Source organism: Engystomops pustulosus, chromosome 1 (assembly GCF_040894005.1).
Source record: "Engystomops pustulosus chromosome 1, aEngPut4.maternal, whole genome shotgun sequence".
NCBI lineage: Eukaryota > Metazoa > Chordata > Amphibia > Anura > Leptodactylidae > Engystomops > Engystomops pustulosus.
This window is the reverse complement of record NC_092411.1, coordinates 114,825,217-114,838,459: the sequence shown is the minus strand read 5'-3', so window position 1 is coordinate 114,838,459 and position 13,243 is coordinate 114,825,217. Positions and strand designations below refer to the sequence as shown.

The following is a 13,243-nucleotide window of genomic DNA, read 5'->3' as shown; positions in this document are numbered from 1 at the left end:
CTGTTAGATCATGCAATGCAGAATGCATATGCTGATCATTTGAACAAGTGATCAAATGATCACATCCCACACTGGGAAAAGAACTGGGAAAAGCATATTATTTTTATGGCATAGTGAACAGCTCATCAATTAGCTAACTGATGTACCTGAAAAGAAGAACTCCTCCCAAAAATAAGCCCCCATATATCAACATTGCTAAAAGATAAACATTTTATAGCCTGTAAAATGTGACAATGCAGATCTGCTCTGAATGGCGCTCCTTCCCTTCTATGCGCTGTTGTGTGCTCATACAGTAGTTTTTAGCAACACATATGGGATATTGGTACACTCAGAAGAAATTTGTGGAGCTTTTCGTCATTTCATCCTTTGTCTAAAAAAATCTGAATTTGTAAATTGCTCCCTCATTTTGTTTTGTTTTAAACCCTGTGAAACACCCAAAATGGTTAACAAAAGGTTGTTTATCATACATTTATTTAGGCCTCTCAAAGTCATTTAAATGCTAAGCAGGTCCCTCAAAATATAGGTTTGGGCAATTTTCATAAAAAAAAAAATTGCACCCAAAATTCAAAACCTCATAATATCCTAGAAAAATGAGAGGATGCACAAAAAACCATGCTGATATAAATCAGACAAAATATCATCCGAATTTTTCAACTAATTTAAAGTACAATGTGGATATCTTAAAGCGTTCCAAAGTTATAAACACTCACAGTGACACTTGGCAGATATAAAATACTCAGCTTGGTCCTGACACCCTAAAATGGCTTAGTCCTGAAAGCAGTAAAAGATATAAACTTAAAACTAGACATAAACTGCCCCAAGGTGGATGATGCAGGATGATGAATTAGTATAATGCAGTATTATTATATGTGTTGCTGCATGCATCTATCTATATTTCTATCTATCTCTCTCTATATATACAGTATATCTATATCAATCTATTTATCTATATCTATCTCTCTGTCTGCCTCTGTGTCTATATCTCTATCCATATTACTTCACAAATAAGCTGTCTTATACTCATTGTCTATAGTCATCAATCAAAGCCCAGAGCTCATATTAATGACCTATGGCAAAATTGAAGCTGAACAGTCATTGGTTGATAACTGCCACAGCAGCTCCTCCTCATGTTAGCTAATAAGTGGATTTTGGAAAGTGTGAACATTTGATTCAAAACCTAGTCTATGATGTTCTCTGAGTCACAGGGAGCTGCTGTGCAAAATTTGGTGATTGTGAACGCGATGGTGCAGATACCTTTAGTGGACATACAAACACACACACACATACATACACTCAGCTTTATATATTAGAGTCATGCATACCAATGGCCTGCAGAAAGAGCTCACGTCATTAACCCTTTGCATACAGGGCAGGTGCCTTCTATATTATGATGTGAAAAATGCTTTTATATTCCAGGAATGTATCACTCTGCTGTGTACAGTCCCTAAAAAAGTAGCAATGAAAACATCGTCATGCCCTGGCAAAGAATGACACCTTACACAGCTCCATATGCCAAACTATGAAAAAAGTTATTAGCATCAGAATGTGACAAAATGGAGTGTGAAATGTTTTTTGTTCAAAAGGTTTACATTTTTTTCCTGCTTCCCAAAAAAACGAAACAGGACATCGTGGGGAAGGGGTTAAACAGCCAAGATGGTTATTATCTGCTAGTGCAGAGGCCAGGCTCCTGCAGGGATGGCACAGACTATGCAATCTCCATGGCTTCGCAGAACATTATGGTACTCTATGTATAAGCACCCCATCACATACCCCAATGTCATAGAGAGTCAGCCTCTTTGTTGAATTCCCCAATAATTGACTTTTGCCTATGACCAGACAGGTAAATGGCAGCTTGAAGTCAAAATGTAGCAGTTACTGTTCCTCTGTTTTTATTGATACGTTTGGGTAAGTATTTTCCCTCCTCAGTGAGAAATGAATAGCAGTCTGGTTATTAAAGTTCAGATAAAAATCATTTTGTATAAAAAGAGAGAGAGAGATTCCGGATCACATCACGTGTGTGCACTGTAGTGCGTGGAGCAGGTACCCTGACCCTGGGAGGTCAGCACCCTCACACATAGGTGAGGGCATCTCCGTGCATTGTGTGTGAGTGGCAGGGGGTGGAGGCAGGAGGAGGGACACTGAGCTCGCAGCCTCCGCCTCCCCCTTCTATCTGGAGAAGAGCAGAAGGGGGGCAGTCATTTAAGCAGCGAAGGAGAGGGCTGCTGTGTACACTCACACTCCACATTCATAGCTAAGGTGCCAGGAGCGGGTGAGGAGGGCATTGTCCCCCCTGGCAAAGTGGAGAGGACACTTCCACGGAGGACCTCCAGGTTAGCCCTGAGTCCATCCCAAAGTGGGGTTAGCCAAGTGCCTGGGAACTTTCCTATCTGCGGGGCTGCCCCCGGGAGCGCGCCCCCACCTGTCTGAGTGTGTCTCCCCCTCTCTGAGGGTCTTCAGGGACAGGGCGCAGGGCAGATGATGGCTTGGAAACTACTGCCCGCGGGCTCTGCGCTCTTCGTCCTGCTGCTGGGGAGTCTTGTACCTACATGCTGGGCTCGTCTGTACACCAACCACTGGGCTGTGAGGATAAAAGGGGGAGCCCACGAAGCCGACAGGATAGCTAGCAAGTATGGATACATCAACATGGGAAAGGTAATGCCAACTTTTCTCCCTCCATGTCCCTGCAGTCCATCTGCACTGAGCTGCGCAAGCCACAGGTTACAGCTAAGCCGTATGTAGTCGGTGACGGGTCCACTGCTGTACGTGTGCATCCATAGAACTACAAGTACCAGCATGCCTTCTACTGCCACATACGGGGCATAGTTCTCCGGTGCTATGCCATCATATACTGATTAGACTGTACCTATACATTGGTTAATGGAGTCTAAAGCAAAGTTTCCCTGCATGATGGGGGTACCCCAAGTCATGCAGATAGATGCCAGTCTGCATGTGGCATCCAGGCCTGCGGTGTGTAATGTGTCTGTAATGGGGACACTCTGTGTTAAGAAGTTTGAGTAGTAAGTAGAATATAAGTGAACAGTCAAGAGCTGGCATGAAACTTTCTTGGGGTAAATACTGGAGCTGGTATAGCCACGATGAAGTAAATCTTGGATTGTCACTGTATGGTTGTTGTATATTACTTCATGAAGAAGAGAAATACATTGTATACTATGTAGAGTGCAGTGTAAATAACACTATATCAGGGGGACTTGGTTTTTGGGCAGCCGCACTGCTAGAAGTCAGAGAAACCTGTGGCAGGATAGCTCCCTTATACTTATTGCACATCCCTGAAAGCTGAGCTCTTCTTCATGTGTAATATTGTTACTAGTACATGACAGATTCTCTGGGTGGACATTCTCTGGGAAGTTTGCTCAGCTCTGGTGTCAGCAATGAGAGAAGTCAGTGTGGACTTTGATACCTCTGTGATAAAAGCTAACCCTGCCAGCCTTGTACTTCAAGGGGGGAGGGTGGGGGTCTAGAGGACAACAAGTGGACTGAAAGAGCATCTCTGACATTACTCCACAGGAAGAAAATAAACAATGACACAATACAATGTATTACCGCAATGGGTTCTGATGATGCCACCGAACATCTACTGTATGGCATAGTAATAATAATGTATTATTTCTATAGCTCCATTATATTCTGCTGTGAGGTACATAAACATTACATAATCAGATGGGACTCTAGGAGTGCGACCTAGATTTATTGATGATAGATTGTAAAATTAAAGTCACAATTACATAAAATATCTACCATATTATCCACAACTATTATCCCTGTACCATAGGTGCAATTATTATTAATGATGTTTACTTTTCTTGCGGCTACCTTGCCGGACACATTTCAGTCTGTCACACTCTATGAACAGTTATGTTAGTGGAACCAGCCAAATTGTACAGATCTCTTGGAGTGAGCTTCTCTTTCAAAGGAGGAAGTGATAAAAACTTAATTCAAGATTCATTTATGAAGAGATTTGTGCACATGATCTTTCATTAAGATGTTTTCTCCAGAGTGCATCAAAGAAGTTGACAGTTCATTTTAAGGAATTGCCTAATCCTCAAATCCATAACTTTTGATTTACCAGTAATCTAAAAGTAGAGTAGGGAAGCAGGAGGGAAGCAGACGCTGCTCATGTTGTAACAGTCTGTATCCTAACGGAAGAATATAGGCTGCCTTAAAGAGCAGTGTGACCATGGAAGCATGGTGGATCCCAATGGATGGTTTTGACTTTCAAAGGTTAATATATTTAATATATATATATTTAGTTGAAATAAATGTAAAAGTCCATTTGAAATAATACATTAACAGGGTCTGTATGTATGTCTCATTCAATGTCATACATTATATATGTCCTCTATAGGCATACAATGTGTGCTGCCTGTACAGACATTGGTCACATGCATATAGTGACATCCAGCTCAACCAATTAACCACCTGTTGACCGATAGGCACAGATCAAGTTTCCCAGCAGAACTTTAATTGGACAATACAACAATAAGGTTGCAGATCCAACTTGTCGGAAAAAAGCATGCTTCTTTATTTAACCCATACACAAAAGACATCAAGAAAACAGCCAATGCATTTCTTGTGCTTTTGGCACCCTTATTTATGGCTGACTAACACACCTATAATACAGACCATTTAAACATGTAGAACATATCACGTGGATCTGTCTGAGCACGTTACATGTTCCATATGTTTAAAGGGAACCTGTCACCTCCAATCAGCTACATAAAGCCCTGACAGTACCTTAGAGAACACTGTAGAGTCATCTCAATGCTTCTAATCCTGTTACTCTGCTTTTATTCTTCTTGTCGTCATTCATTTATCTTGTCAAGGAGACTTTCCAATCCAGTCAAGCTCTTCCCGCCCTCTCACTTCAGCTCTGACTCGGATCCACGCCCCAAAATACTGTCCCCATCTCTACGTCACTACAGTTTCAAACTTCCCCGCATGCGTAGTACACCTGTTAGTTTGTCACCAGCATGTGCATCCACGGCCAGCCCTACAGGTGCACCGTGCATGCGTCAGTAATGTGCACGCCGTTGGTGTTATTGAGAACAAGCTGGTCGTGCACTGGCGCATGCGTGGTGCACCTGTAGGGTCTACTGCGGGCGTACATGTGGGGAAGTTTGCTACCTTTCTACTACAGGGTATACATTTTTGTTTATTACGTACGTCCTTAGGAGAGTATAGTACACTTTAATATTCCATACAAAAAATATTTATACTGATTAAAGGCAGCACATCAGTGACCAAGGATACTCTTTTAGCCTCCATCAAAATGCAGGCCAATGGATATGTATGTCAGATAAGTATTTTGGGAATACAGAGTGAATACATATTAGTGTGATTTTTCGTACATTTGTGCTTGGTTCACTTTTCTTGAGTAGTATACAAAATGTAACAAAGTCCAGGCTGCTAGTAATGCATGCAACAAAGTCCAACATACTAATATTATATGAAATACAGTTCTCCATGCTGCCTGTAGCTGATAGACCAGAGAGGGACATTTCACAATGCCAAAACTTCTGTACTGTGTTATTCTAAATGGGAGAATCTTCCCTTATATTGTGTTTCTAGGTATGACTGGAGAAATCCACTGTTTACATAAGGGACTGCGACACAACCTCTGCTCCTGAATGCAACTTTAACCACAACTGTGGCCCACATTTCTGGCACAGTGTTTGTGCCAGTTTTTTGTACTAGACTTTGCACTAGAAAGAACATGGAAACTGCTTGCACATGTATTTATGTTCACCTAAAGGTGCGTGTTAGCGCTTAGTCGGACTGTACGCCATAGTTCTGTCTGATGTGCACCACAATTGTATCTGCGCCACATTTCTGTTCCATGACCAAAGTGCACCAAAAAATGGTGTACTCTGTCAGAACAGTGCAGCGGGTGCCAGATTCATGAAGAAAGGGTTACACAGTTGATGAATTAGGCGCACCCTGCACACCCTACACATAGTACAGCTTGAATTGTTTTTGATAAATGGGGGCTTGTGTTTCTATGTGACATGGTTCAGAAGGTATAGCTATTTAAAATGTCCCTCTCCAGTATTTCAGCTGAAGGCAGCATGGATATCCAGGTTACTGTAATATCCAGGTTACTATTAGTAAATGCTGTGATTAAAAAAAATTGTTGTATTGGGGATTATTCATATTCACATTCAGTGGCATAACAAGACCCCAGTGGGCCCCTTTGCGCATTAGAATTAGAATCGGGGCCACCATATACCTAAACCCTTGCCTTTTCTTTTTGGTGCACCTTTAACAGAGGGTGTTCAACACATTTCTGTCGGACTTTGCATGTTAAATCTGGTGCACGGTCCGACTGAGCACACACACCATAAATAAGAAACACTCAAATACATTTGCACATGAATTTATATACCAATACCAATAACCACATACCTGTACAATACTAATAATATTGCAATAATGAATACACCACATGCATAAATATATACCAGCTGGGAATATACTGCACATTAATATATAGCACCAAAATCTCTATCGTGTTGCAAGGATGCCATAAGGCTGATGTAAAATCAGTCGTAGCTCCTTTCTTCTACCTCTGATCTGGTCATCTTCACAAATGACTATTTTCTCTATCAGTTACAAAACTTTGGTAACTTCTCGACGACTTATTGCTATAGAATTCACCACAAGACATCTTCAGCTCCGTGCAGCACATCCTGAAACTGTGCACTTAAAAATACCACAGTCAGTCCAGGATGATGTTTATGTGCATAGTGATGTCCAGGATACTATTAGTGTATGCAGTAATGTCCAGGATGTTATCAATGTGTTCAGTTATGTCCACGATTCTATTCTTGTACACACTGATGTCCAGAATACTATAATTGTATGCAGTGATGTCCAGTGTGATGTTTATGTGTGCAGTGATATGCAGGATACTATTATTGTATATAGTGATGTCCAGTACACTTTTATTGTATGCTGTGATGTCCAGAATACTATTACTGTACACAGTAAGGCCCAGGATACTATTATTGTATGCAGTGATGTCCAGGGTGATGTTTATGTGTGCAGTAATGTGCAGCATACTATTATTGCATATAGTGATGTCCAGTATACTTTTATTGTATGCTGCGATGTCCAGGATACTATTACTGTACACACTGATGTTCAGGGTGATGTTTATGTGTGCAGTAATGTGCAGGATACTATTATTGTATATAGTGATGTCCACTATACTTTTATTGTATGCTGCGATGTCCAGGATACTATTACTGTACACACTGATGTCTAGGGTGATGTTTATGTGTGCAGTAATGTACAGGATACTATTATTGTATATAGTGATGTCCACTATACTTTTATTGTATGCTGCGATGTCCAGGATACTATTACTGTACACACTGATGTCTAGGGTGATGTTTATGTGTGCAGTAATGTGCAGGATACTATTATTGTATATAGTGATGTCCAGTATCCTTTTATTGTATGCTGTGATGTCCAGGATACTGTTATTGTACACACAGATGTCCAGGATACTATTATTCTATGCAGTGATATCCAGGATACTATTATTGTGTTCAGCGATTTCCAGGATACTATTATAGTATGCAGTGATGTAGAGGATACTATTATTGTATACAGTGATGTCCAGAATACTATTTACGTGTGCAGTGAGGTACAGACTACTACTATTGTGCTCAGTGATTTCCAGGATACTCTTATTGAATGCAGTAATGTCCAGGATACTGTTATTGTATGCAGTGAAGTCCAGGGTAATATTTATATGTGCAACGATTTCCAGGATATTATTATTGTATGCAGTGAAGTCCAGGATAATATTCATATGTGCAGTGATTTCCAGGATATTATTATTGTATATGGGAATGTCCAGAATACTATTAGTGTATGCAGTACAGGATAATATTTATGTGTGCATTAATGTCCAGGATACTATTATTGTGTGCAGTAATGTCTGTTAGGATCAGTGGATCCTCTGGACCACCGCGGGAGATGTAACTAGCCAACACCCGGAACCGGAGCCTAGCGGCACCTGGTTTTCACCAGAGCCCGCCGCAAAGCGGGTTGGACTTGCTGCGGCAGGATACCACTAGGTCGTTCCCAGGTGTGACTAGCCCACGGTGGCAGCCGAGGTCGAGGTACCTTAACGGATGACAAACTCGTAGTCGGGTCCAGGCACAGGGTCAGGGCAGGCGGCAGAGATGCAACGTCAGGTTCAAGTCCGGGGTCAGCAACAGGAGGTCCAGGCAGGAGGGAACGGGAACACAGGCACACAGCAACAGGGAGGAACACGGGTGCACCCGCGATCCGCGATATGGATCGCGGGGGTGCCCGCAACGGAGGCACGGGTGCACCCGCGATCCGTGGTATGGATCGCGGGGGTGCCCGTGACAGTACCCCCCCCCTTCGGCCTCCCCCTCTTCTTTTTGGTCCCAAGAAACCTCTGGAGGAGAGTCCGATCAAAAATATTCTCTTCAGGCTCCCAGGATCTCTCCTCAGGCCCGAACCCCTTCCAATCTACAAGGAAGAACCGCTTACCCCTTACGAACTTCATGTCCAGAACCTCCCTGACTTCATATACATCTGGAGAATCAGCCTCAGGAGCCGGAGGAGGGGATTGCTGGGAGAAGCGGTTCAAGACGACTGGCTTCAGGAGGGATACATGAAAGGAGTTCGGGATGCGCATAGATGGAGGAAGGCGGAGCTTGTATGCCACTTGATTAATGCGCTTGATTACCTCAAAGGGGCCAAGGAACCGGGGCCCAAGTTTATAGCTGGGTATCTTAAGCCGGACGTATCTGGAGGATAGCCATACTTTGTCACCAGGAGAGAAGACAGGAGGAGCTCGACGTCTTTTATCAGCCTGGGTCTTGGTACGGTCTGAAGCTCGTAGAAGGGACTGGCGGGTCTGGTCCCAAACAGCCTTGAGATCCTGCACCAGATCCTCCACCGCAGGGACAACAGAGGGAGTAGACAGCGGGAGAGGTGGGCGAGGAATACGTCCATAGACCACGAAGAACGGAGCCGAACCAGTAGATCCCGAGTCCAGAGAATTGTAAGAGAACTCAGCCCAAGGTAGAAGGTCAGTCCAATTGTCTTGACGGGCTGAGACGAAGTGGCGCAAGTAGCAGCCCAAAGTCTGGTTCACCCTCTCTACTTGACCATTCGACTGAGGGTGGTAAGCAGAAGAAAAGTCAAGGATGACCTGCAGTTGGTTACATAAAGAACGCCAGAATTTAGAGACAAACTGGACTCCTCGATCGGACACAATGTGAAGCGGAAGGCCATGCAGACGGAAGATATGTTTGAAGAACAAACTGCCAAGCTGTGGAGAAGACGGAAGACCTGGAAGGGGAACAAAATGGGACATTTTGGAAAACCGGTCCGTCACCACCCAGATGACAGTATTGCCCGAGGAGACAGGCAAATCAGTAACAAAGTCCATTGCCACGTGAGACCACGGGCGACTGGGTATCGGCAACGGGAGTAACAGTCCAGCCGGTTTGAGACGAGAGGCTTTATTGCGGGCACAGGAGGAGCAGGATCCCACAAACTCCCGAACATCTTTGACCAGGTCTGGCCACCAGTAATAGCGGGAGATGAGGGCCAAGGAGCGCTGCACCCCAGGATGCCCAGCCAGACGAGAAGAATGTCCCCAAGACAGAATCCTCTTCCTGAGAGCAGGTCTAACATACGTCTTGCCAGGAGGCAGCTGCCGAAGGTCCACCGGAGCTGCAACAACAAGCTGATCAGGAGAAATTATGTGCCGAGGAACTGGTTCATCTCCAACAACATCTGACGAACGGGACAGAGCATCAGCCTTGATATTCTTGTCTGCCGGACGAAAATGAATCAGCAAGTCAAAGCGGGAGAAGAACAAAGACCACCGGGCTTGCCTGGGATTCAGGCGCTGGGCTGTCTGGAGGTACAGAAGATTCTTGTGGTCAGTGTACACACAAACAGGATGGAGAGCTCCCTCCAGAAGATATTCTTCAAGAGCAAGTTTGATGGCTAATAGTTCTCTGTCTCCAATGGAATAATTTCTCTCAGCAGGAGAAAAAGTCTTGGAAAAGAAACCGCAAGTCAAAGTTCGGCCCTTGGGCCCTTTCTGAGTGAGCACCGCTCCAGCTCCTATGGAGGATGCGTCCACCTCCAGAAGAAAGGGTTTGTCCGTATCTGGCCTAGAGAGTACGGGAGCCGAGGAGAAAGCAGACTTTAACTTGGAGAAGGCCATTTCAGCAGCTGGAGACCAGGCTCGTGGATTGGCACCCTTCTTGGTGAGCGCCACGATGGGGGACACCAGAGTGGAGAAATGGGGAATAAACTGACGGTAATAGTTCGCAAACCCCAGGAACCTCTGTATGGCTCGGAGACCCTCTGGACGTGGCCACTGAAGAACTGCAGACAGCTTCGCGGGGTCCATCTGAAGGCCTCTGTTGGAAATTATGTAACCAAGGAAGGGAAGGCAGTGCTGGTGAAACAGGCATTTTTCTAACTTGGCATAGAGGTGATTGGCACGAAGTCGACCTAGAACTTGTCGTACGTGTGCCTGGTGGGACTCAAGGTCTGGAGAGTACACCAAGATGTCATCGAGGTAGACCACGACACAAGTATAAAGAAGGTCCCGAAAAATGTCGTTCACAAACTCCTGAAAAACAGCAGGGGCATTACACAGTCCAAAGGGCATCACTAGGTACTCAAAGTGCCCGTCACGGGTGTTAAACGCCGTCTTCCACTCATCACCTTTGCGGATCCGGATGAGATTGTAAGCACCACGGAGGTCCAGCTTGGAGAACACCTTGGAACCACGTAGGCGATCAAAGAGTTCTGTAATCAACGGCAGAGGGTAACGTTTTTTTACCGTGATCTTATTCAGCCCACGATAGTCTATACAGGGACGTAGGGAGCCGTCCTTCTTGGTAACGAAGAAAAACCCTGCGCCAGCCGGAGAGGAGGACTTGCGTATAAAACCCCTCTGCAGATTCTCCTTGATGTAGTCGGACATGGCTAGAGACTCAGGTACAGAAAGAGGGTAGACACGACCTCTGGGAGGAGTGGCGCCAGGAAGAAGATCCACAGGGCAATCATAGGGACGATGTGGTGGTAGAATCTCCGCCTGCTTCTTGGAGAAAACGTCCGAAAAGTCCCGATAACAAGCTGGCAGACCCTCCAGAGACTTGGGAGCCAGAGTCGAAGTCCTCACAGGTAGCGGACGGGGAATCTGCATACAACGTGAAGCACAGTTCGGACCCCAACGGAGGATATGCCCGGAGGACCAGTCCAGTACAGGGGCATGAAGCTGCAACCAGGGGAGACCCAGCAGTAGAGCAGATGTGCTTTGGGGCAGCACAAAAAACGAAAGTCTCTCTTGATGTAGGGCACCAACTTGCAGAAGCAGGGGCTCCGTGCGAAACCAGATGGGTACGGAGAGAATCTGACCATTGACCGAGGCAATAGAGACGAACCACCGGGAAGTGATGCCGAGAGACCAAGGCTGCATCCACGAAGTTCGCTGTAGAGCCCGAGTCCAGGAAGGCAGTAACCTGGATCTGGGTACCGGTGCCAACGCTGAGGAGCACGGGAAGAGTCAGACGTGGAGAAGCTGTATTTACACCTAGGGACGCTTCTCCCAAGAAGCCTAGGTGCTGGCGTTTCCCGGACGTTGAGGACGGACAGGACAGGAACCGATGAAATGCTCAGGGCTGGCACAGTACAGACATAGGTTCTCCTGTCGGCGTCTTGAACGCTCTCGTAGAGTGAGCCGGGTTCGGTCAACCTGCATGGGTTCCTCAGCAGAAGATTCAGGCAGACCCTGGAGCGGCCTTTGGAAGACTGGCGCCAGGCGAGGAATGCGTCTAACACGGCCTTGGGGATACTCGGAGCGTAGTTCCTCAGCTCGCTCCTTAAACCGAACATCAATTCGAGTGGCCAAGGTGATGAGGTCACTCAGAGTAGATGGAAGATCCCGAGCTGCCAGTGCGTCCTTGACCTGCGCAGAGAGCCCTTTCTTAAATGTAGCGATGAGGGCTGCATCGTTCCACGCAAGTTCAGAAGCCAGGGTGCGGAATTGAACTGCGTACTCTCCCACCGATGAGTTGCCCTGACGCAAGTTCAACAATGCAGACTCCGCAGAGGAGGCTCGTGCTGGTTCCTCGAAGACAGACCGGAACTCTGACAGAAACGCTGTGAGGTTAGACACAACCGGGTCATCTCTGTCCCAAAGCGGAGTAGCCCAAGCCAGGGCTTTCCCGGAAAGAAGGCTGAGGACAAATGCCACCTTGGACCGCTCTGTGGCAAATTGCGACGGCATCAGTTCTATGTGCAAGGAGCACTGGGTTATGAAGCCCCTGCACATCTTTGGATCTCCATCATACTTGCCGGGCAAAGAGAGGCGTAGCCTGGGTTCAGCAGCAGGAAGATAAGCCGGAGCAGCAGGGGTCGCAGCGGCCGCTTCAGGAGACTGTTGCTGATGTTGGGTAGCAAGTAGTTGTTGGAGCATGGCGGTGACTTGCTCTAGCTGATTCCGCTGTGCTGCAATCTGCCGGGACTGGTGGATCACGATGGTGGCGAGATCAGGCTGACTGGGAGAAGGAGCCTCGGCGGGATCCATGGCCGGATCTTACTGTTAGGATCAGTGGATCCTCTGGACCACCGCGGGAGATGTAACTAGCCAACACCCGGAACCGGAGCCTAGCGGCACCTGGTTTTCACCAGAGCCCGCCGCAAAGCGGGTTGGACTTGCTGCGGCAGGATACCACTAGGTCGTTCCCAGGTGTGACTAGCCCACGGTGGCAGCCGAGGTCGAGGTACCTTAACGGATGACAAACTCGTAGTCGGGTCCAGGCACAGGGTCAGGGCAGGCGGCAGAGATGCAACGTCAGGTTCAAGTCCGGGGTCAGCAACAGGAGGTCCAGGCAGGAGGGAACGGGAACACAGGCACACAGCAACAGGGAGGAACACAGGTAACACGGCAACACAGGACTCAGGAACGGGAACACACAGGAATACACTGGAACGCAGGAATACAGGAATACGCAGGAACACAGCAATACTCGCTAGGAAGCTTTCTCTAAGGCTAAGAGGCACAAAGATCCGGCAGGGAATGATGGGAAACAAAGGGTTATATACAAAACAGGAAATGACCAAAACTAATCACCTGTGCGCTGGCCCTTTAAATCTTGAGGCAGTGCCGCGCGTGCGCCCTAGGGAGCGGGGCCGCGCGCGAGACCCAGTC

At 46.4% G+C, this 13,243-nt stretch overlaps 1 protein-coding gene across 3 annotated transcripts in view; it reads left to right on the top strand.

The window, feature by feature from the left end:
* Positions 1–2,169: 2,169 nt before the first annotated feature.
* PCSK5 (proprotein convertase subtilisin/kexin type 5) overlaps positions 2,170–13,243 on the top strand; it is a 254,780-nt gene continuing 243,706 nt past the window's right edge. The window contains exon 1 of one of the 3 annotated variants that reach the window (XM_072150928.1): positions 2,170–2,652. In XM_072150928.1, the coding sequence (XP_072007029.1) occupies positions 2,476–2,652 (177 nt within the window). In that variant the 5' untranslated portion in view covers positions 2,170–2,475. The remainder of the gene's footprint in view (positions 2,653–13,243) is intronic. The other 2 variants (XM_072150930.1, XM_072150929.1) reach the window with 2 other exon arrangements.